The sequence below is a fragment of the Tachysurus vachellii genome, chromosome 24 (genome assembly GCF_030014155.1).
Source record: "Tachysurus vachellii isolate PV-2020 chromosome 24, HZAU_Pvac_v1, whole genome shotgun sequence".
In the NCBI taxonomy this organism is placed as follows: Eukaryota; Metazoa; Chordata; class Actinopteri; order Siluriformes; family Bagridae; genus Tachysurus; species Tachysurus vachellii.
In genome coordinates this window covers 7,873,141-7,898,852 of record NC_083483.1, presented here as the reverse complement: position 1 = coordinate 7,898,852, position 25,712 = coordinate 7,873,141, and the positions used below count along the sequence as shown (strand labels likewise).

At 38.0% G+C, this 25,712-nt stretch overlaps 2 protein-coding genes and 1 long non-coding RNA gene across 3 annotated transcripts in view; 1 reads left to right on the top strand and 2 right to left on the bottom strand.

Moving 5' to 3' along the window:
* LOC132839157 (radixin) overlaps positions 1-11,032 on the bottom strand; it is a 34,638-nt gene extending 23,606 nt beyond the window's left edge. The window contains exons 1-2 of the mRNA XM_060859975.1: positions 10,789-11,032; positions 5,598-5,679 (exon numbers count right to left, since the gene is read on the bottom strand). Coding sequence (XP_060715958.1) covers positions 5,598-5,609 — 12 coding nt within the window. The 5' untranslated portion in view covers positions 5,610-5,679; positions 10,789-11,032. The remainder of the gene's footprint in view (positions 1-5,597; positions 5,680-10,788) is intronic.
* A 3,504-nt stretch (positions 11,033-14,536) lies between these two features.
* hpxb (hemopexin b) lies at positions 14,537-22,525 on the bottom strand. The gene is made up of 10 exons (XM_060860120.1): positions 22,369-22,525; positions 21,996-22,012; positions 21,731-21,835; positions 20,285-20,448; positions 19,938-20,091; positions 17,900-18,112; positions 16,402-16,485; positions 16,190-16,320; positions 15,032-15,176; positions 14,537-14,838 (listed from the first exon to the last, which is right to left on the bottom strand). The coding sequence occupies exons 1-10, from the start codon at positions 22,431-22,433 to the stop codon at positions 14,612-14,614; spliced, it is 1,305 nt and encodes a 434-aa protein (XP_060716103.1). The 5' UTR covers positions 22,434-22,525; the 3' UTR covers positions 14,537-14,611.
* On the top strand, positions 18,119-20,092 carry LOC132839245 (uncharacterized). Its single transcript, XR_009647717.1, has 2 exons — positions 18,119-19,815; positions 19,899-20,092. It is a non-coding gene; the product is annotated as an uncharacterized LOC132839245 (long non-coding RNA).
* Positions 22,526-25,712: the final 3,187 nt, after the last annotated feature.

Here is a 25,712-nt window from a genome sequence, read left to right as displayed (position 1 = left end):
CAGCAAAAAAATAAACCCTGCTTAACACAGTGTCGGCCTAGAAGACAATAACACAAACACTACACACAACAGAGATGGGAGCTAAAGCCTTAGACACTACAATACACAAGGCTGAAACAAACAAACCTTTCTACTTCTGAGCTGCATGGTTTATTGTATCACAGACTAAATGATGTATGGTAAGGAGGGGGAACGTCAGCTACGAGATGGGATCCAGAGACGAATTTGGGGTCAGGAATGCACAGACCCAACCTACCATGGTGTGGTGGAGTAATGTCGTAGGGAATGTGGTCTCTCTCCTAAATTCCAATTTAGCATTGCTTGAATGCCACAGACTTTGAGTACTGCTGCTGACAACCATCACTTGATAGACAGCTGTGACTTAACGGTTAAAGCTCTGGGCTGTTGATCAGAAAGTCAGGGTTCATGAACCAGCACTGCCAAGCTGCCAATTTTGAACAAGGCTCTTAACCCTTTCTGATCCAGGAATGCTGTAGCATAACCAACCCTGGGCTCTAAGCCCAACTTCTTATTCAAGCAAAGAATTTCACGGTGCTGTAAAGCAGGTGACAAATATTAGCATTTTTCTTCTTCTTCTTCTTCTTGAAGTCCACCCATCTTACAATGGTTACCCCATTAGGGATGTGGTAGAACAGGATGTTCAAGCATGAACGTGCAGCAATCGTGTGATGCAAATGATGTCTTGTCAACATGTGTCTCCAAGGATAGTCCCTGATAACCTTGTGGAATCCACTGCACAAAGATTCTGAGGGCCAATGTGGTCCTACTCAGTATTATTACGGTCTTCTTACGAGCATACCATATAGTACACTGATAAATTGTAGAGACCTAATATTCATCATAATCTGTACGGAAAAATCCAATCACTGTGATATGTTGGTGATGCAATCTGCAACCAAAACACTAATCTCCTGCTGTGCCTCCCGCCCCCAGCTCTACTGCACTTTCATTCTGTCCACACAGGATGTTGACCCAGACCTCCCATCTGACACTGGCCTTTTACACTCCATTCGACAACGTGCAAACAAAAACAGGCACACGCAATGCCACATGCAGGCCCTCTCTCCCTGTGAGGTCTATCAAGTCATAAATACCCCCTGAGGGTAAAGACAGCATCGTCAAGTGCCTTCTGCTCATCCTGCAGCACCCTGGCTACCCTGGAGAAGTTAGAGAGCACGCGATCAGGTTTTACAGGGTAATGATTGTGAATAAGTCACAGACTCGGAATGAAAAAGGAATTTTTAAATAAATCTGGATTAGTTTAATGAAAATCTTGATAGTAACAATAATAAAAGTCAAATTTAGAATCCAGAAAAAAAACACCTCAATATCAAAATAATGTCCTAAACATTATTTTGATATTGAGGTGTTTTTTTCTGGATATATATAACATTATTATATAATGTTTAGGACATTATTTTGATATTGGTGTTTTTTTCTGGATTCTAAATTTTACTTTCGAAATTTTACTGTAGAATTCTCTCCTAAAAAAATGCAGCTTGTTAAGAAGAAACCACACAAAACCTTCCAGGCTTCTCAAGGGCTGACAATAACCTGCTCGTTTATAAAAGATGAACTATTGTGTTAACGTTAAGGCAACTGTTTAAATATGAGAGGCAAAAACTTTAGATTTTATTAGTTTTTAGCACTTTTTAGTTACAACATACTTAAACTGCGTTCTCGTTTCTGCTCAGAGAGACGGGACCTTAATTGTGATTTAATATTTGGGACTGTGTGTACTCGACTCTGTTACATTTATCAAAATGATCTGCTTTGTTTTCTTTAGTGAACTACAAAAAAAAAAAAAAAGCCTTTAGAGGAGGCAATTAGGTTAGAGGAGGAGATGTCCCCTAACTACATGAAGCAGTTATTCTGCTTTGTTTGGATTTGCATTTGAACGCTGTGTGCACGTCAGTGCCTTTACAGTTCCTACTAATGATCCGGCATGACATTTACAGAAAACTGTACCATAAACAAAGAGAGAGGGAGGAGGGAATTATGTTCTTTTTTCTTTTAATTCCGCTTGTATAACATTCCCAAGTAAACACACTATATTTTGACTGAGCAGCTACTAGAGCAATGTGGCACAATCACTTTAAATGCTAGTCACCATGCTGCACATTTAGAGTTGGTTCTACAGTGTCTTCAGCTCTAATAGGAAACGGACTGCTCGAGAATAAGCTTCATCTTAAAGTGTTCATCAAAACGAACCATAAATCAACCTCCAGCATGCAGCGTAAGCATCAAGTGAACAACAGTATGAAGGAACATCGGAAGAGCAGATGATGGAGGACATGTTGTGGTTTACTGTCTTTTCCAGAGAACACAAATAAATGTAGCTACAATGTGGATAGATAGCAGACTGGATGTTTAGTTTAGCTGCGGTTGTGATGGGAGACGAGAGAACAGCAGTCATCTTTGAGAGCAGACCGGATTTGAAGTTTCTTTGCGAGTATGTGTACATGAGGTTGTGCTTTATTTCAGAACATTGCAGTTCAGCAAAGCAGGTAACGAAAACAAACTGCCTACCAAACAGCTAATGAGTAAAAGCAGGACCAAACATGGAAATGTGGGTGGAGCTAAAATTCTGACCAGTGATTGGTCAAGACAGATAAATATTTGTTACCACCATATTTCATGTTCTTGTAACTCTCCACTGCATTCTCAGTAGAAAACTATTTGAGGTTTAGCCACAGAATCGGAATGACTCCTATTCTGCTTTCACTACATACTGGTATAAAATACTGGTACACTTGGCCTTGTATGCACTCACTCGCTCATTACTGCAAGCCAACTAGCGGCCTTGTAATCAAACGAACAACAAAAGATGTGACCAGGATCATTTTAATGTAAAGCAAATTATATGTCCTCAATGACAGGAAAACGCCCTTTACTGGGCAGATCACGAAACGGAGCAGGTTTTGTACAAGAAAGCAACGCTCTAGGCGAGGATATGCGGTGTGCATGCTGGCTTGTGCACATGCAGGAAGTACATGAACTGATTCATTCACAGTAATGACAGAGTTGAGAGACTTGGTGATGACGACGACGATGATGATGATGATAAACACTCCAAGGAAATGCTCATTGTTGTTCATTTGTTGCACCGCTGATGTATATAGGGCTGTAAGATACTTGGGTCCTTGGGAAGTTGACAACCATGAAAAGTGTCCTTGGTGCCCATATTGGATAAAGCTTAGTGGAGATCAGAAGATATGATGTCTGTGGTGGAGAGATTTGGCTGGAGTACACACTAATGAAGGTCAAGTGAAGTTGTGGTGATGGCTAGCTGTTCATGAAGCACTGGTGTGAGTGCAAAAAGAGAGTTCTTCAGCACATGGATGATTATGATGATGATGATGAGCTCAACACAGGTTCACTAGCGAGATCTGTGGGATGGTGTCAGGGCCACAGGTTTGAAGGGTTCACCCTCGGCTTTTGTCTTCTGTCCACTGCTATTGCATTCAGTATGTGGTCATCAGGGAGGAGCTGTGATCCTTACTGAGCCTGTTTGGATACTTCAAACTGGCTGGGTTTAAGAGCTCAGAGATGTGAGATGATTCTCTGAGTTTGCACCGTTGTCAACAATAAGAATCCATCAGGGTGTTGAGTGAGCAGACTTTATTTTAGGATACTCCCAGTACATCTATCGCACTCATGATTAGCGTTATTTCAACTAGAATGTTGACACCAACAGACCGGTTCCTTTGGCACATTACTGTTAGATACTCGACTGCAAAGAAGAAGAACCTATTTAACATTTGCGTGCGCACACAAACACACACAATCATTTGCTCTAGTCTTACCAGATGAACAGTTTGTCAATGGGGAAGCGTTCAGCTGCAATGAAGCAATGTTTCAGTTGCAATTAAACCACAACGCTAATGCAGTGCTTTCAGTCTGAGTGAGTCAATATTATTTTCCAGAGAGCGAGCGTTGGTCAGAAACAATGACACAAGTATGAGCCTTTAGCCTGGCCACCAACTCACTTGTCATGTTTACCATGTTGCAGCTTTATGAAGTAGTTTTGACAACCATGAGTCTTATTAAAGGGTGAAATTAGCAACATGAGCAACTGATTTCCTCATCAAGACCTACATAAGTCTGTGTTGTAAATGTGTTATGTGGTGCTATTGTAACCAAGCAAACTTTCATCCCTTTAAATCCAGTGCTGGTTAAGTACTGATTAATAAAACCCCTAATAATATTTCAGTAATTTAAGGGGAGGGGAAAAAAAACACGATGTGAGGGTATAAAATAACACTAGCTATACAAGTTTAATCTCTGGCTTGAAGAACATCAACCAAAGTCTCATCCCTTAGCAGTGACACACACAACACACATTAATTTCTAGTCCTTGAAGCTGCACATGGTTTCTTCCTCCTAACACAAATGCATGGTTGCAACTTTAAAAATCACTTTCTACAGAATCAATAATAATACAGTTAAGATATAATCCATAACTCTCTAAATGAATAGAGCGCCATATACAAAATCACACGACGCTGTCACATATGTTTAAATATTATTGTTTATTTTCGCGAACAGATTCCAGGCTTTCCCTTATCACTCTGCCCATCCTCAAGCACCACAGGTTATCCATCAGACATTAATACAATCAGCACCAACTCTGAGTTATCAGTAGCAGTCAATATTAGCTCAAAATGTTTCTCTTTATGGTGCTATCTGGATTGTATAATCATTCCCTGGCAATTGTTAGTTCAGTAAATCTCACTCGATGCCAAAGTAGAATGCCCAGCGCTCACCCCACCCTTGATGTGTTAATGCTTGCTCCCCTTTAGTTCAATCAAATATCCACAACCTCCATAAGAGGCTAAAAATAACACTCCGGCCCAGATTTGTCCTCATGTGACTGTGACCAAGTGCAAGTTCCTCAGTGGAATCTGAAATGTGAGAACACCTTTTGTTGTGGTAACAGCTGAGTCAGGACCAAGTGTGCTGAAATCGTTAGCATGGTTAGAGGAGCGTGTATATGGTTGGAGTAGGGATTTAAAATGCTTGAGAGAATCTCTAGGAAAGAAGCTAAGTTTTCCACGTCTCCGCACTGACGGCGTGTAATGAAAAGATCGTTTATTTAATCTTCAAAAACAGCTGCCACATGCTGCAGCTGTAAAGAACTCTATAAAGGGAATTGTATAAACTACACCCAAAAAAAAAAAAAAACAAAAAACAGACATCAACAGATGAATATGGAGGATGAGAAGTTCCGGTCTATGCAGTTTATCTTTGGTTTTGATCATTACAAACATTTGGGTTCATCTACAAATAAGAATAACGATACATACTTCCTCAATCTGGCTAACCATCAGGAACGATAATCAAACTCCTCCTTCTTTCTAGTCGTGCAAACACACACTACATCAAACAAACATTTTTTTTGAGATTACATAATGAAGAAGCTCTTCTGCCAGCCAGACTATTTAACAATAACTTTGACCATAGAAAGGAGTCGTACTACAGACTCGGATCTTAAGCTTAACAGCGAGCGTGTCCTCCGTAGAACAAAAGACACAAGACTTCTCTCAATAATTTATTTGCAAACTTTTTTGACTTACCGGTTTCGGCATCTTCACCTCCTCCCTTGCCGCTTATCCAGGGGGAAAAAAAAGAAAATTCGTCCTCCGTTACAGGACGACCCTGAAAGAGAAAACACAAGAATGAGACATCTAACCTTCCACTTTTAGCCAAGGACAATACTTTCTGCTTATCACTGTTTGATAGAAACGTACAAGATGCCTCAAAGACTCTGATCTCTTGTTCAACCCTGAGCTCATGTTACTGTCTGCGTGGGTTTACCGTTTATCCCGCATTTCCTCCCACCTCACAAAAACATGCCGGTAGATTCTGGGGCTATGCAGAAAAGCCACTAGGTGCAAACAAGTGTGTGCGAGATGCCATGTCTTGGACTGGCATTCCATCTAAGGTGTGTCTGCCTTGCATTGAGTCCTCCTGCGAAACCCTTTGGATTCACAATGACTATCAGCATTATAAAGCTCTTCGTGAAGAAGAGTGAATGTTAGAGAAAAACATGCATATATAATTATAGACCTAACTATTGTGCAAGTGTGTTTGACTGGAAATCTGATTTTATCTCATCACATCAGCATCAGTCACTCAACTTTTCAGCGTCAAGAGACAAAAATATCAGAACATGGAGGAAGGAGGAAATAAGAATCAAACGATATGCATCAAAAAAAAAGCAATAAGGGAAAACAGGAAGCAAATAACAGTATAGAAGTTCTGCAAAACTGCTTGGTTTGTGTGATAATAATCTCCACACGACAGCACCTTGTCAAAATATCCAATGACACTTCCATTTAAAGCACTTACTGTGCGAAACAATAAAAAAGTCTTAAACTAGATAGACACAAATGAGGCCCCTCAAACTGCATTAACAGCCATAAACACAAAGGTATTAAAATGCTGGATGAGCAAGACATCGTTTCATGACATTCAACATCTGGTTTCCTTTATGCAGCCACATGTAACGATATTAACGTGTCATCGTCGGCATGGACATGTATTCTACCATGAATGATGAACGCAATAACCGACTACAGGTTTGTGTTTTACACAGTGACTGATTTACACACACACGACTATTAAACGTTAGCTGACTATATGGTCGCTTTGGGAGTCTTAAAGCTAAACTCTGGGACAATATCAGAACAGTGGAAAAAAAACCCCAAGCCTCCACAACTCCACAACAGATGCGAAAATCGATTCGATTAAGTAGCCGGGAACAATTTTAAATAAATATACTAAATAAATACTGTGGAGTGTTCGAAGAATTAAAGGCGATAAATGTGACATGACAACAGTTTGTTACTATAAAATACATGCAGCAGAGTTCATCAGACAATAATTAACATACACAAGTAATCGGAATGGGACATTTTCTCTTACAAAGCCTTATCTGAAATCTGCTTTGTCCTCCAGCCTTAGATAACTGTGATTTTGATGTCACTACACAACCTTTCATTATATTTTGCTTCTCACAGCCTTTACATTGGATATTCTTCCTGATCCAACACTCCCATTTTATTGGGGCATGGGACCAGCACTTAGAGTTCACACTGAGTGTCTGGATTGGTCCCCATGCCACAGCATTTAGAGTGCAGGATCCAGTGCCCATGGTGGTCCAGAGCCTATATCCTCAGCCTTGTACTGTAGCAGTTAGTCAATAAAATCTGATTAAACGTTCTACTAAATGCTTTCAATTGACATGGGCACAGAACTGTATGTAACATTGAACACACTAACAAACGACACTCACTATCAATACGTTATCTTGTTCCAATGGCACCTGTTAAGTAACTGGATAAATTAAACAGCAAATGAACAGTCAGAGTTTTGTGTGTAGGTGATTTTTTTTTTATTCCTGAAAGCAGGGAAAAACGGGCAAGCGTGAGGATCTGGGTGGCTTTGACAAGTAGAAAATTGTGATGGCTAGAGAACTAGGGCAGAGAATCTCCAAAACAACAGACTTTGTGGGATATGAAATGATTAGCACTGAACAAAAGTAGCGCAGAGAAGGACAACCGGAGAACCTGCGACAAGGTCACGGGCTCCCAAGGCTCTGTGACGCACTTGTGGAGTGAACATTATTTCGTCTGGTCTGATCCTCTGGAAGATCTACTGTAGCACAAACTGCTGGTCTGGAAAAAAAAAGGGTTTGTCCCTGAATAGAAAGGAAAAATGTCTTCATGTCGATTTGCTTCTCTGTTCACAATATAGGAGCATTGGTCGTGTGTTATTATGTTGTGATAATACTGTGAAAGAAAGGTTTGGCAATTAAGTGTGAAGATAATATCAGAACTTAACGAGACGCCAGCAAGAGGTCAGCAGATTGAGCGATTACACAGTGTTAAGTGTGAAAATGAGAAGCGAACAACACATCTAACCCTGACCTCCACATTCCACTGAAACCTGTGTGTACAGTCATCCTTATAATTGCTAGAGGGAAAGGAAAAAATAAAAAGTAAATTCACATCCAACAGAGCGTAGCTCATTCTGAGTCATGGTGTGGTCTGATATCTGCCCATGCGTGAAATGACGAAAGCAAAGTCTCATTTACTCCATGCAGTGTGGGATTTACACATTACCTATTTAACCAGATTAAAAAAAGCCAACAGCCCACGCAAAAAAATGCAGTTTTACATCACTGCCAAACTCTAGATTTCCTCAGGAAGAGCAGACTGGATGTTGAAATGATTTTGTATGATGCGTTTCACCTTTTTAAACATTTTTTATTTCAGTTATGTTTGTAGACACTGAAGCGAGTTCTTCTGTCCATCGTTCATATAATTACTGAATCCCATGTAATCATTCATTCATTGTCTACCGCTTATCTGAACTACCTCGGGTCACGGGGAGCCTGTGCCTATCTCAGGTGTCATCGGGCATCAAGGCAGGATACACCCTGGACGGAGTGCCAACCCATCACAGCACACACACACACACACACTCTCATTCACTCACGCACTCACACGCTACGGACAATTTTCCAGAGATGCCAATCAACCTACCATGCATGTCTTTGGACCGGGGGAGGAAACCGGAGTACCCCGAGGCACGGGGAGAACATGCAAACTCCACACACACAAGGCGGAGGCGGGAATCGAACCCCCAACCCTGGAGGAGTGAGGCGAACGTGCTAACCACTAAGCCACCGTGCCTGTAATATACGTTTTCTCTTTCTGTGCTATAACCTCAGAAACGTAATGAAAACACCCAGAATAAGTTCTTTTAAACATCGTCTATATTTTGTTGCCGCACCTTTAATACTAAAGAAAGAATGGAATCTTTTCTCCCACAGAATATTATGAAATATTTACTAACATAGTGTCAGTTCAGATGGATTGATATACGGTATAATATTACCTGGAGTTATTGAACTGCTGGAAAAGTAGAAAAATACGGTATAATAATTCCACACACAGTCCATAAAACTGATTCAGACAGGACTAAAATCCCAGAGATACACAACTACATTACTTTGTTTATATATCAATCCAATCTGACTTGTGTTCAGGTTAAATTCAACCTATAGAGATTCTAATAGAAATTCATTAGCCACTTTAGAAGAACAGCTATCCGCCGATACTGACATTTCATTTAAAACTGTTACAGAGTCTCTTTTAGTAACGTCATGACTTAAGTCCTTAGCTCTGTGTTGTTTTTTTTGTAGTTTTACGTAGTTTTTTGTTGCATTACAGTCCTAGAGAAGCGTTGCTTCATTGCGCTGTGTACTGCTTCACCAACATATGGTTGAAATGAAAATGAAACCTTCTCGACTCTAGACTCGACTTGACTTCTGATCAGACACAGTGTACCTCACTGTTCAAATCCAGATTCAAACACAATTCCAACTACTACCATTTACACATTTAATCTTTGATCTGTTACCCCAATCACACAAGTTCCTTATTCCAGTGGTTCTGATCTCTTTGAACGAGAATAAAAAACGTGGCACCATTTTTCTGCCCTCACCCTAAATCAGACTACAGCTGCCTCCTTTTCTTCACACAAGGGACACGGACTGAACTGACAAACCTTCAGCTGTGTAATCTGGAACAGCAGAAACCACACAAAGCCGATACCTCTGCCGTAACGTCCTTAACTGTATAGTATGTCAAATATCAGATGCACCGAGAAATAGTGAATCGCTGACAACAATTAAATGGGATTAAATGAGATGATGACAGTAGCTTCCCTAGAAGATTATTGCATATTGGAACAATAACGTGAAATACTGACTGTACTAAAAACAAAATAACAAACTTAATAGAAGGGATATTTTATTCTAAAGTTAATATTCTATAAAAGTATAAACAGAAGCGGTCCTGATGATGATATACGTGTAGAACATACACATGTATCAGCACATATACTGACTATTTTCAGAACTTTCACTCACCAGCTATAGAATTAAGTGACACTGAATAGAGATGAAAATATTTCCATTCAACAAAATTTCATTCGCGATGATTAAACTTTATATCCTAATGATATTAAATAAAATACATGAACGATACCTGTTCTTACTTTTACCATGAAAAGTATAGAGATTATAATTTTTTTTTTTCAACTCTACTCACAAAATAGTGTAGAATTAACCGCAAAATTAATTCTTGGTTAAAAATTAGGCCACATTTGTTACACTTGCGACCTTAAACAAACTGAAGTCCTTTTAAAACTTAATTCTAAACACAAATATGTTGGAGAAAGAAAGAAAAAAACAACAACAAAAAACAGGGTTTGTTTATACTGTTAGCTAAAGGAGGCTAAATTAGCATGTAATTCGTGTATCTTAGCAACGCGGCTATGCGTTTATTTTGGTCGGATAAAAGTTGACAGCAGACATTCTGCCTTATGGAGAAAACTTTACCACTTATAAGCATCATTACAGTCAAACATTTGAGTCTTGGTGTTTTGTTGTGAACAGAAATCTGCTGTACATCTCGTTTTGAGGTGTTTTTTTTTTGTAATTTTTTTTTTTTTTTTTGGAAATATGCGCAAACAGGACGCAAACTCTACATAGTGTTTAGTCTCAGGGCGGATGTTCCACCGTTACACAAAATAACTGTCCCTATGGAGTCTGAAGCTGTTTTTGTTAGGTTTTTTATTCTTAAATAAACGTTATACGGTCAACATGGACGCTCTGTGATAGCGTGTAACGGTCAAAACAGTTTGTTAAGCACGTAAACGAACCGGCTGCGAATGGAGCCGATAAAACAAACTCACCTTCGGCTGAAGCTAGAGCTTAAAAATAAACTCCAGAAATCCTTTAAAAATGAGGCGCGGAAGCAGAAATATATCCTGAACCGCTTTTTTTTAAAGGTCCCTGTATCCTGTTGGCACGCTAATACGAACAGAAGGGAAGTAGAGGATTAAGGTTTAGGCAGTAAATATCCAGCGCAAGGTGAGACAGAGAGAGAGACAGAGAGACAGAGAGAGAGACAGAGAGCAGCGGAGGCCCCGTCAATATGGCCGGCGTGAGGCGTGAGGCGTGGTTCAGTGCCATCCATGAGCATGAGAGAGGCGGGAAAGAGGAATATGGTGCCTCCTCATGTTACTACTTCAAACTGTGTCACAGTATAAACCATACATATATAAATAAACTTTTTTATTTTTTTTTTTAGCTTGAGAAGATCTTAAAACGAATAATTTTTAATGTGTTCCTGCTTGGAAACTACGACATTGTTTTAACCAGCTAGCAAAACCTAGGCTAAGCTAATAGTCAGTCAAACTAGTAAAAAAACAAAGAGTTTATGCTTTAACATGTTGATGCTTGATTTATTTTTTAAAGAAACAACAGTAAAAATAAATAATTATTTGTTGATCAAGTACAAAAATGCTCTCTATGGGCAAAAGTTTGTGGACACCTTCAACATTGCTGTCACGTGTTTATTGTCTTTTGTGTAATGTCTTGTGTTTTTGTCCTGCACTGTCTTTCTGTCTTTTGGACTTTCTGTCTTTTGTCCTTCACTGTCTTTCTGTCTTTTGTCCTTCACTGTCTTTCTGTCTTTTGTCCTGCAATGTCTTTCGGTCTTTCTGTCTTTTGTCCTGCACTGTCTTTCTGTCTTTTGTCCTTCACTGTCTGTCTTTTGTCCTGCACTGTCTTTCTGTCTTCCGTCCTGCACCGTCTTTTTTTTTCCTTTCTGTCTTGTCCTGCACTGTTTGCACCAGGTCACACAGATGCACTGTATGTATCTAGGACTAACTTACTAAGTCCTTATAGCTCTGTCTTTGTTCTATGTAGCACTCTGGTCCTAGAGAAATGTTGTCTCATTTCACTGTGTACTGTAACAGCTATATATGGATGAAATCACAATAAAAGCTTCTTGACTTGATTTGTCTTGACACAATGCTGGCAGCACACAACTATTTATGATGTCTCTGTATGCTTGAGAATTACACTTTCACTTCACTGGACCTAAGAGACCCAAACCTGTTTCAGCATGACAATGCCCCTGTGCATAAATCAAGATCCATGAAGTGGTAGAACTTTACCTACATGAAACCCTGACCTCAACCCAACTAAACACCTTCAGGATGAACTGGAGCACAGATTACACCACAAACCTCAGCCAGCATCAGTGTCAAGTGAAGACATCACCAGACAAGTGAAGGTTATTATAACTAAAAGAGAACTAAACACAGAATGGGATGTTAAACAAGCGCATAAGGGTATGATGGTTAGGTGACTAACCATCTCCAGCTTCCAGAAATATTCTACCAGCTTAGGTCTGTTTTTTTTTTTCATCAGGACCAGAATATGTCCTCAATTGTCACTTTATCAGCTACACCTGCCCCCTCAATCTCTTCAAGACCACCGCTTATCAGATTATATTACGGTTAAGATGCAGTGTTTGGTGGACAGACCTGTGACTTTTAAAAATTTGAAAACTGTCATAAGGAGCATTTTCATTATACACATGGATGGCATGTAGGCATTCATCAAGACACTGCGGTAACCACCATATAAATGAAAAAAAACAGCACTAATCACATAAATTGACCACCACAAGCCTCTGGAAAAACTTAAATGTACAGAGGGATCATACGAGTCTCTGTAACTGTGGTAATACATCACGTCACCCAGTAAATGTGTACTTCCTATGCAAGCCTGTTTTATATTGTTTTATATTGAGCTCAGATAAAAAAAATGAACTTGGAGTGGGGATAAAAATGCAAAAGTAAATATTAAGCCTGCCTTTTCAGTAAACTTGAACAGTGCTGTGTGAATTAAAACATTAGACAATGCAGCAAATTAAATTAAACAGACAAACGTTTGTCTAAACCACATTATTCACTGAAATTATTGTGCCTCTTATCTCCTAAATTTGCATTTTTTGTGTGTCTTTTTTATACAATAGCGACGCCACGTGGAGAAACTGGGAACTACAGTTTTAAACTTGGTGCACGTTAACAAAAATGGCGAAGGGCTGCAAAACCCATGGTGGTAGTTTGGACACCCCTGACACAGTGACACAAGACACCGTGTTTTAAGCTGCATTAAGGGAATCTCCATGAACATGTATCTTGGAAAACTTTAACTGGATTTGTGTGAGCTGTTATGTATGATCTATAATTTCAACAGTTTTTGCTTTCTTTTATTTTTACAACAGAATTATTGCTCCCCAAATTGCAATTTATGAAAGACTGCTGGGGCAGTAGTGGCTTGAGTGGTTAAAGCTCTTGGTTGTTAATTGGATGGTCAGGGTTCAAACCCCAGCACTGGCAAGCTACCATTGTTGGGCAATTGAACAAGGGGCAATTGCCCAACAATGCTCTAGGGGCAACATATCATAGTTGCCCCTGTGCTCTGATCCCAACCTTCTCGTTTGGTATATGTGAAGAAATCAATTGCACTGTAATGTATATGTGCTGATAATAAAGGCTTCTATGCCACAATTTCATTCATTCAAATCAATGCTTACTCTGGGCCCCAGGGCACATGTCCAGGAGGACTGGTTGGTAATCTGTATTTGCTTTATGATCTGTGTAATAAGAATGAGATAAATTATTAACATCTGATCTTTAAATTCGTAATTGTAATCCATCTTCATCCAGAATGTGTAGAAACCTCTTCTTTAGACGTCTTCTTGGTCTTTAGAGCCCTTCTCTTTTTCTTCCAGATGATACCTCTCCTGAAGTTGGCATAGTGAAATATTGCAGTTCTTTATCTAAATCCTCTGGTATAAAGACAGGTAATTGGCTGGAATATCCACCATAATCTGAGATGCTTGATGGATGATATTGTGAATGACATTTACAGCCTTGGAAGCCTCAGTCATGCAAACATCTTTCAACCCTGTTATCAAGTTGATGAGGTGTGCTTTAATCCAGTAAACATTATGTTATTGCATTTGGCAAACACCTTTAACCAGGACAGATTTACATTCATTTAATTTATTCCACTGAGCAGGTAAGGTTCTTGCTCAAAGGCCCCGTGGTGGCAGCTTGGTGATCCTAGTATTTGAATTCACCACCTTCTGACCAATAGTCCAACAGATTAACAACAAAACCACTTTATACTCATACCTAAGAATGACTTTAATTTGACATTAACTTCAGAGGCATGTGACATTTAAATTTAATGAAAACCTAACACATCTGTTCATATATCATCAAGTAATAAATTGCTGTTGGTTTATGTTACAGCAGATAACACCTGACATTAGAGAAAAACGGATCTGCTTCTTCAGTCTGCATTTTCTATCCCTTGATCTTTCTGGCTTAAAGGCAAGTGCCTCTGTTACAAGGTGGTGATCTAGAGGTGATATAATAAGAATCCTCTATCCATTCATGACTATGAGAAGTTTTCATATGTAAATACTAGAGAATATAGAATAGATCTAGCAGCCAGTGGATTTAATTAATTATTTTACATTTACAAAGGCAAAGATGATTTCAACTTTTATTTCTTAGCTAGATATTGTTAAGCAGGCAAAATGATGATCTACTGAAGACAACAGACAGAAAAAAGTAACAGATATGACCTGAAATGTTTATTCAGAGTAGTAAATTTGACTGAACAGCATTTACATCTCATGTGAAGCTTTTACTCTTCACAGCCAAACATTTCAGATGACATATTGTGGGGTTCTGGCAAAATCTTGCTTGTTGCAAGCAGTATCGGGCTCTGGTACAGGTAGTATTTTCCACCAACAAACACTTTCACACCATCAGTGTGGCATGTAGCAGCATCAATCTTTGGGAAGGGCAGCGGAGACTCGGCCATCACAGCTCTGGGGGTTGCTTCCAGATCAATATCAAGCATTTTTTGACCTGTGTGAAAAAAATCAGTCATGTCTAAATCATTCATTAAGTATGAATTGAAGCTGGTAGGAGACAACATGTGTGAATCTATTAGAATGAACTGGTTATTCATGAATACTATTGACTAACATCGCTTGCTTTCAATATTCAGAAGAGATTCATATATAAATACTGAGATTTTTGATACCAATATATTGCATACCTTGTATAACATGTACAACATGTTTGTCACATACAAACGCAGCGTTCACAGGTCCTTCGATGCCCAACTCCTCCTTTAGCGGTTTAGGATAGCCCTCTATGAGTGTGTAATGTGCTGCTGATTTATAGATATAGATTTGATCACCCTGTCAAAGTATATGACAACACTTTACATTAGGTCGCTAATTACAGTAACTATACAAATAAATGACTAGGTCCAAAGGAATGAGTCAGTGAATATGCTGTTATACGAATTAACATTAAACTCGAAGCTTATTATTTATATTATTTATTTTATTGACTCTAATGAAATTAAACAGACGTTATAGAAGCCACTACATCAGGACAACTGGATCTTAAGGAATTTAAGATGTTAAATGTTTACAATCTGTTGGTTATTACAATGCAGTAGTATACAATAAAGTAAAAATGCAAGAACTCCTAGGGTTAATCCTAGTAAGTTCTGTAAGACAGTACTGATGGCATCAGTTCATTTTTATCTTAATAATCATTATACCACAGCTGTGCTAAACTCTCGACTCTGATTGGTCAGACGTTTGTTCACTATATTCGATATCTTACTATAACAGCAATGCTGGCTGACACAGTTCTATATTCATGCACTATTTATTATAATTAAACAATAAACACAAGAGGTGTTAAATACTTTGGGATATTTTGTTATTAGATGTTAAAATGAATGGGGGCACGGTGGCTTAGTGGTTAGCACGTTTGCCTCACACCTCCAGGGTTGGGGGTTTGATTCCCGCCTCCACCTTGTGTGTGTGGAGTTTGCATGTTCTCCCCGTGCCTCGGGGGTTTCCTCCGGGTACTCCGGTTTCCCCCCCGGTCCAAAGACATGCATGGTAGGTTGATTGGCATCTCTGGAAAATTGTCCGTAGTGTGTGAGTGCGTGAGTGAATGAGAGTGTGTGTGTGCTGCGATGGGTTGGCACTCCGTCCAGGGTGTATCCTGCCTTGATGCCCAATGACGCCTGAGATAGGCACAGGCTCCCCGTGACCCGAGGTCAATTGTAAATTTCTTTGAATGATACCTTATGCGGTGCAACGTGACAGGTACAACTTATGTAGAAGATCACATTTTTTTGGAACAACGGACATTCCTGGTGTCTTAGTGAAAATGGAAAGCAATGTTATACCTGGATGATGTAAATTTTGTCCCCATACGAGAACACTGCATCTACATGTCCTGAAACTTCCTTCCATGATCTTGCAATAGGGAAGGGATGAATGCCATCACGAAGTGTGTCCAATCTAATGTACATTTTCTCTGAAATTGTAGTAAGATTGATATTTCAGTCGATTTTTCATATGAATTCTCACAAGTACTGTTATAGGAAATTATACTCACCTATAAATGCATATGATTTGCCAGTGCTGTCTGTGGTGATGGCATCAAGTTTACATTGAGGCCTTCTGTGCCCAGCCCCGTGACCTACAGTGCAATGTCAAAAATAATGGGAAATGACACAACAAATCCCTGATTTATTAAATGTTTGAGTGTTTAATAATGTGCAGACTGATTTCATATTCCTTTTCATTGATATATACCTAAAACATAAAACCTTCTTCTACTTTCGGCTTTTCCCTTTAGGGGTCCAACAGCGAATCATCTGTTTCCACCTAACTCTATCCTCAGCATCCTCTACTCTTGCACCAATTACCTTCATATCCTCATTTAACACATCCATATATCTCCTCTTGACCTCTTACCTGGCAGCTCCATCTCCATCATCCTTCTACCAATATAACCATCTCCCTCCTCTGTACATGTCCAAACCATCTCAATCTAGCCTCTCTGACCTTTTCCCTAAAACAGAGAACCTGAGCTGTCCCTCTGATGTGCTCGTTCCTAATCCTGTCCATCCTCTTCACTCCTAAAGAGAACCTCAATATCCTCATCTATTTTTTTTTCCCCACTGCTACAGTCTCTAACCCATACAGCACAGCTGGCCTTACTACTGACTTGTACACCTTTCCTGTAAACCTAAAACATAACATACACACTCTTATTTGCACTGATATTGTTTATATTTCTTTGAACATTTTGAAGAATACTCCGGACTGCCTGCAGGTTAAATTATGTCCAACAGGTAATAACTTATTATTATTTAGTACTTATAATTTACTTATAAATTACTTATAATTATTTAGAATCACTAGGTGAACTTGTTTTTTGGCTTTATTTTTATGCTTTACTTATAACGTTATAATCGGCCATGTTAGGTTCTGTCGACTTCAATTAAGAAGGTTCATTTGAGAGGATTTACTCATACTAGGCTGAAAATGCATAAGTTCATTCACTATTGAGGGTTAATGTAATGCTAACATGTTTGACTTACAACATTACTAGTTAAGTGAATGCTTGCAATCAACATTTAACCAAACCTCTTGCATTACACGTCATTCTTGCATTAATCTAAATAGATAGCAGCTTTTCCACAGTTAATATTAGCTATTTCAATTCTACTGCTCTCAATAAGTTTTTGCTTGCGGTCTAAACATAAGGTAAACAAAATTAAAATTACATTTGGCTAGTTCGGTTGTGCAAATCTATGTATATTACAAGTTTAGTCAACTTATATACTTGGCAGCAAATGCCTAAGTTTATATCCTTTTTACTTGTGTTGCAAGTTACCTAGCTAGCGAGGCATAGAAGGCCATGTTAGCTAGCTGCCAGATACCCTTTTAGACATACTATCTGCATATACAGCTTAATCTAATATTAATGCTACTGCATGTCTAAAGAGATTATAGTAATGATTTAACACACCACCACACTATAGAGATTGGAAAAGCTATGAAGGTTAGATATCACATGAAAAATAAAGTAGCGCTCAACTGCACACCTATATCTGAGCATTTCATGAAGTAGCGTCTAGCATCCTTGGGATAATTCCCTTCAACTTCTCCAGACAAGGGATGAAATCTAGTGAAGTTGTGACCATGGAAACAGTAGTAGTGCTCGAGCCAGCGGAACACAGATGTACAAACAGGCAAGTGATCCCATGTCTTATTCTTCACAGTTTTTGTCTTGATGTCAAAGTTGTACACATCATGTCCTGTTGAATAAATATATAAAAATATGTCATTTTATCCATAATTACAGAGCTATTTCCTCTTGTTTTAGTTTGATCTATTCATGTACAGTGGAGCCCTAACGTCACAGACCACAAAAATCCGGGATTTAAAACAATAAAATAAAAAGAAGAATTAAATGTTTAATATCTTTATTATTTAATATTCACAATTCTCCCCTAATTTTATGTCCCTATGTTAACTGTCACTATGCCTTGTACAAAAAAAATCAGATTTTTCACATGTCTAATCTCTTCTATTGGCTTTGATCTAAAATGGGTCATAGGTTTTTGCACAAACTTGTAGAATTTATGCCAGCTAAAGCTAACGCTGTTCTTAAAGCAGGAAAGAGAAAAACCGAATGCTACAAAATTCATAGAAATATTTCCTAGATTTTACTTTTCTAAGAAGAATTTTACTTACTAACTTGTCAGTAAAATAATTTGTCATAAATTACTTTATATATAAGAAAAGATTGTAAAACAGATGCATTTTCACTAGCGCTCAGACTTTTACACGGGTTAACCCCAAAATAAGAACTGAGATTATTAAACCATTCAGAAGCTATTAAGACCAGTTAAGACAGTGTTACTCATTGCGCGGCTCGCAAGCCTCCTGCGGCTCGCCAAGCTTTAGTATGCGGCTCGCATGGCAGTAAATAATACGATGATATGATCATGTGGTTAAAATTTATTTTTCATTTAAATAACATTAAAAACAATCAGGGAAGCATAGAAAAACGAATGTGCTCTATTACAAATAATAATATATATTTATATATATTATTTGACTAGTCACTGACTCACTGTGTTCTGGGCAATAGCCAGTTTTTGGCGGCCTGCCAGAAGCTAGTTTGTGTTTCATGCTAGAAAACAACTTGTGTTTACTGTACACACGGACTAAAAAATGGATCGATTTCTTATCAAACAATCCCGCGCACATGGGGAGTGCATCATCCGCAACTCGAGTAATTATTGTATTGCAATATTGTGCATTGTATTTAAGCAGATAAGCTATTTAAGACTGAATAACTTGGTATACTTTGCGGTGAAAGTGGCTCTCCTATTGACTTTGTCCTATCAGTGTGGCTCACATGAAAAAAATAGTGAAGACCACTGAGTTAAGACAAACTAATATCAAGAGCATTATCAGAATGAAACTTCCAAATCCTTTCAAAGCTGATCTTTAAGACCTGTAAACCTGTGTGTGGAATGTGGCCTAGAAAACTAACTAGTTATTAATTCATTTAAGACAATAAGAAATAATCATAACTCCAGAAACCTCCAGAATTATTGAAAGCAAATAATATTTTGTAATTATTAATAAGATCATAAAACATAACATTAAAAATAACATTACCACACAAATTGTACAAATGTAAAAACAGTCCTTATGAACATCTACCTAAAATGTAAAAATACAACTGAATCAATGAGTAGTTGCTTAGTTGATAGAGATGGGATAAAAGTAATAAAGAAAAATGTGTATGAAAATGTAATTTTTAAAAAAGTAAATAAATTCATTAATAAAAAAAAATAATTCATTATAAACATAATAATTTTCACATTTTAGTTATTTATTAATATAATTTCTGAAACTTTTTTAATACATTTATCTTAAAAAATGGAGGCAAAATCATCACATTTGTCAGTGGTGTCTGGATTAAGAAAACATCTGTTGATATCACGTTACATGATCAAGTCAAGTCAAGTCACTTTTATGACTTGACTTAATCATGTAACGTGATATCAACAGATGTTTTGACATGAGAAACGTGTTTTGACTTTTGAAATGAGGAAACGTATTTACCCTTGAAGAACAGGACCGAGTCTGTGGTGCACTCTCCTTTTGGACACTCCACTGCTGCATCCAGGTGACTGGGAACACCTGGGAACACCTGCTGGATCTCCTTAGGGAAGCCTTTCTCCAGAGTGTGGTTGTAGTAACTGAAGACTTGGTCATCCTGTGATATATCGATATGTACTTTAAAAGCAGGTTCGTTATTTTATGTACGGAACATGTTCATTTCTTCAAGCTACTTGACTGAAAATATGAAACGTTGCTGGAGATATTTAAATAAAGAGTACAAAATCCTAATGACATTAGTTGCAATATACGGTATGAAAAGGTGTATAAGAACATTTAGGATATCATACCAGAAAGAAGAAAACATGGTCATGGTGCTTGTTGTCTTCCTCGTCTTTATTGTGCATGCGGAAGGCTGCATCCACATGACCCAGGTGATGATATTCATCTAATTCCTGGAATGTAAGATTTGCAAGCTCAGCAGAGCCTGAAAACCCATTCCATAAATGGTCACCTGTGGAGTTTGAAGTCAAAGTCAGCAAGTTTTTTTTTTTCTTTTTTGTGAATCCATTTTTCATAAGAATAACATTTCAAAAAAGATGTTCACTATTTTACCTGTGAGCTTGAATTAAAAGGCTCCATCTGACAATTGTGTGTTAAATGTTTTAATAAGGTTAAAGCAGATAACTTTTAATTGATATTTTGGTGTAAATGCCTCACAATTATTTAGTGATTTATAAACTCTGCAATTACAATATTATGACTAATGTTTACAAAAGAATCAGTCAGAACTTTATAGATACAAGGTCTTGGATAGTTTTTAGTTGTCAGTATTAGGTAATAATAATAATAATAATAATAATAATAATAATAATAATAATAATAATAATAATAATAATGTTTGAATGTTTGAAGATGTTGGGAGCACGGTGGCTTAGTGGTTAGCACGTTTGCCTCAAACCTCCAGGGTTGGGGGTTCGATTCCCGCCTCCACCTTGTGTGTGTGGAGTTTGCATGTTCTCCCCGTGCCTCGGGGGTTTCCTCCGGGTACTCCGGTTTCCTCCCCCGGTCCAAAGACATGCATGGTAGGTTGATTGGCATCTCTGGAAAATTGTCCATAGTGTGTGAGTGCGTGAGTGAACTAGAGTGTGTGTGTGCCCTGTGATGGGTTGGCACTCCGTCCAGGGTGTATCCTGCCTTGATGCCCGATGACGCCTGAGATAGGCACAGGCTCCCCGTGACCCGAGGTAGTTCGGATAAACGGTAAAAAATGAGTGAGAGTGAGTGCGTGCTTGAAGATGTACAAAAACAACCATAAACAATAATCTAGAAGTCTGAATATCTGTGGGAATTAAATGCTATTTCCAGCCTTCAGCACTATGATGTACCACATGATTCTAGTAAACTTGCACACTTGTTATGGCTCATGAGTGCTCAGTTAGATCATGTGTACCACTCTATTTGGCAGTGGGTCATCAGGACAGTTACTGTCAGACAACATATATCTGTGATTGTAAGTAAAAGAATGAACTTCAACCTCCATTGTGCCTCCATACCAGCCAGATGTTCTACTTCTGTTTAGCTTTCTGTACATATGATGCTGTTGAAGGTCCCACATGGACCCAAACCCAGCCTTGCTTCAGTGTATAATCTCACCTGTAGATTAAATATCTGTAGATTTGTACTTTCTATCAACTGCTGCTATAATCATCAGGAGTCATCAGGAATCATCAGAACTCCTTGGGGCAATGTATATTGTTAAGAAGTGCTGTACAATTAAAAGGAAATGAATTAACCTTTAAAAAAGAGTGCGCTTCCTTTCTCATCAGGGGCTATGGCATCAAATTCGATGCCCTCACAGCGGTCATACTTGGCACTGTAATGGGAATCTTCAGGATGATCTAAAAATAGCATTTATTTTCATAACATTAACATAACAAATATAGATTCATTAATATATTGATTAATTTCATAGAATGAGGTGTAAAGATCTCGGGCTTAATCAATCAATACAATAAAGAGAAGGGAAATATTTATTTAGTGGAAAATTAATGTACATACCTATAACATCTTTATGGCTGTAATGGAAAGAGAAATAATGTTGAAATTTACATTTAGATATTACTCATTAACTAGCATGGATAATTTATTACTTTCAGTGAAAATAATAAGAAGGGGAGTTATCAATAGTTAATAATAGGGAAAGGACCTGGGAGTTAAAGGGTTAATAATAGTGCTAATAATTTAAATACAGTTAATAAGTTATCTGCTGAAGTTAAAAAAAAAAAAAACCTGAGATAGTGACTTTGACCATCCGTTATTGATCTAATGCTGTACTCTGTACCCAAAACAACTCTGAAGCGATATGCGATTTGAAAACAATAATTCAAAGTATGTCAAATTGAAATTTCTCTACTTTGCAGAAGATACTCACACTGGCGCTGCGTAGCTCTGAGACAGAATGAAGCACGCACATGTGAACACTAAGAGCCGCTTCATGATGAGACACCTTCTCACTCCAGGTCAACACTGAGAGGTAAAATACACTCTGACTGTAGCAGTGTCAGATTTTTATACTGATTCCCCACACAGGGAGGGTTGCGTTGGAGGACTGTGTGTTTATCTGTTTCTGGACAATCTGTGATACATGACATGATTCACCATATTTGTAAATAGTTGGAAAGAACAAGAGTGAAAAGTCCCATGTTACAAAAGTTTGCGATTAGGCAATCAGGTCCCAGGACACTAGCCATGTGATGACTAATTTGTTCCAGAAAAACATGAAAACGCGATCTGTTCCCGAATAATTTAAGTCATTGGCCATTGGTTATTAGTTATACATTGTATAATTAGTTATGTTAAAAAAATCTCTAATTACATGGAATTAGACCGGGACAGGATTACAATATTCTCTCAGAAAAACCAAACAAACACATTTGCACTTTTGTATAAATTACATCAGTGAACAGAATTTGATGTCTAACAAGTTTGAAATGAATCATGAGTGGTTGTTGAGCCACAATTCCCAATGCCAAATCAAGGCTGAGATTAAATGAATGAATTAAATTAATAAATGTATATGACAACAAACTTATTTTGTATAACCATTTGATAACTTATACATATCCTGAAAGATCAGCATACACACACACACACACACACACACACACACATATATATATATATATACTGTACACACATTAAACAAAAGATGCAGCACCCTTCATGCCCATGTTTTCTTTTGTAGTCAATTTCATTGTGTGTTTCTACTTTGTATGTACTTTTAGAATGTATATTAAAGATAAATGCTGATATACAAACACATTTAAATGTATTTTCTTTATGTGTATATTCTTTGGGCACCAAACTGAGTTATCTTTATTTTTTGTAGCCCTTTAGCTCAAATTAATCTGTCACTCCTTCTCTAAACCTAATTTACCGGTGAGATGAATAAGACGAGTATTAGGAAGGAAATAACTACCTGGACTCTGACCTAACTATAAGCAAACATGGAGTTTAGAAGCTCTGGCCTGAACAATATTCTGAAATTAGAAATTTTGGATGGCTTGTATAACATTTTCGCACATGACCTTGGTTAACATTTAAACACATCCAGCTAGACGACAATGTGTGACCCAGCCACACTCAATACACACTTAATGCAAAACTCCATTTAAACTACAAAGAGGAAAAACAGTATAAAATGCTTTAGCATGATTTGTCCTGGGTTCTTCTTGACTCTGATGAACCCAAAGTACTTCATGTCTTTTGTCACTGCTACGCTGGAATAAACGTCTTCTTCTTCATTAAGATCTTCGCCCTCATCTTATTATTTTCGTACACACCTTTCATATTAACATCTTACTAATTAATGCTATGGACCATTTGGATAGCGGACCCTCTAATGTGCTCATAACCCAAACAGCAAACAGAATCATGGCGTTATTCCTCATTTAGTACATTTGTATTTGTACTATGTATCTCAGAGCTACTGATGCACTAAATGTAGAGACTTCAATTGAAGTATAGCAAGTCCTTTGTAGACCTCTTCCCAGTTATCTACCACTTTATGCTTCTTAAGGAGACATATCATTAGCTTCATATTATGACCCAGATCATATTGAGTCAATAAATTATTAAATCATATTGCTTTTACCAATTTGGAAATTCAACACTAAACAGACCCCATCGTGAAAGTTAACACCCGAGTAGCAACAACTGGTGTAACATCATCAGTACTGAAACCGTGTAACTGAATAGTTTGATATAATAGTTTTTCCCAAACACGGTCAGATGCCTGGTTAACAATACAGAAGCGACAGTATCTATAAGCCAGTCGGTTGTGTCATTGTGCCATCTTCGAGTCTAACATCCACAAGTTTTTTTGTTTTATCACAGCTTTAAAAGAAGGATGAAGGGATCAGTCCTAGTATGTGTATAGGTTATAATGTGAAGGTTGTTTTAAATTGTAAAGTTCAGTTGTTAAGTCAATTTAGACTTAATCAGACTTAAAAGGCATTCTGAGTAAATAAAGGAAACCATGTGGCTCAAATTGCTAATAGCTAACTAACTCTGTAGGCATAAAGTAATGGAAGCTAAGTTCACTTTCACATTTAGAAGGTATTTTTACAGTAAGGATTTGTAATATATTTGTGACTCAAACTGCATGTGTTTGAAAACAATATGAGATTATATCTATATATACAAAAGTATATTACAGCATTTTATGATTTTGTGACGTGATATTTAAAAAAATTGCTATACACTAGGTGGCATGACCTGGCAATCTAGTTTTTTTTTCTTCTTTTCTACATTCATAATAACCCACACCAGTAATTCTTGGTGTCATTACTGTTCTTGATGTCAGCAAATAAACGAATGTCAGTTTTCATTAAATAGTTTATTCTAGAGAATCCTACAATACTTTGTAAATGTAAATTGGTTTACAATCCAAATACCGGGATTTATTTCTGAAGTGTCATAAATGGAAGTGGATATGTATTTGAAAGTTGGTGGTGAAGTTGCTTGGATTGTCTCTGGGCAAGAAGTCCGTTGTTAAGTGGTCCGGGAAAAGCAACCATGGATAACATGGTTCTATGGTAGTGACAAAGAGCATCTGTTGGTTCAGTCAGCACTCTACCTGAAAAGCAAGTGTGGTGTTCCAGAGAGACCCAGGTGGCCACTTTCCTACTCCTTTACGAGAAGAAAAATGTCCTCTTCAGGGGATTCTGGTGAATATTCCACCTTTCCTTATTCCAGGACAAAGGATAATAAAGAAGAGCATCTACCTCAGGTGGAGAAACCAGAAGTGGACACTTTAAAGACTGGGTAAATAGCTTGATACTTATTTGATACTTATTAATGATTTTTAAAGGTGCCCTTCCACACAAAACCGTTTTACTTGTATTTTTTGATATGTGTTAGGTCCATATGTGTTTGTGTTGTGTCGTGAATGTGAAAACGAACTGCTACCTCCCCGGTCAGTTCTAGCCACTTAAAAGAAATAAGGGGAGAAATCAGGTCAGTTGGAAAAGCTGGTCAGTGTGACGTCAGAGTGACTGAGCTCATTACTATTCATGAGCTCTCCCACTTGAGACCGCGCCCCCAGAATTCGTGTAGCTCAGTGAGTTTCCTATACAGCAAGGATGGCTGAACGTCAACGGGCTTGTGAAGAAGCCATTCTGCCGCAATTCAAGGTGATTGTAAACAAATTTCCTCTAGCCTAGGTTACTTATTGCGCTGGGTCATGCTGTCATATCCTAGCGGTTAGCCAATCGG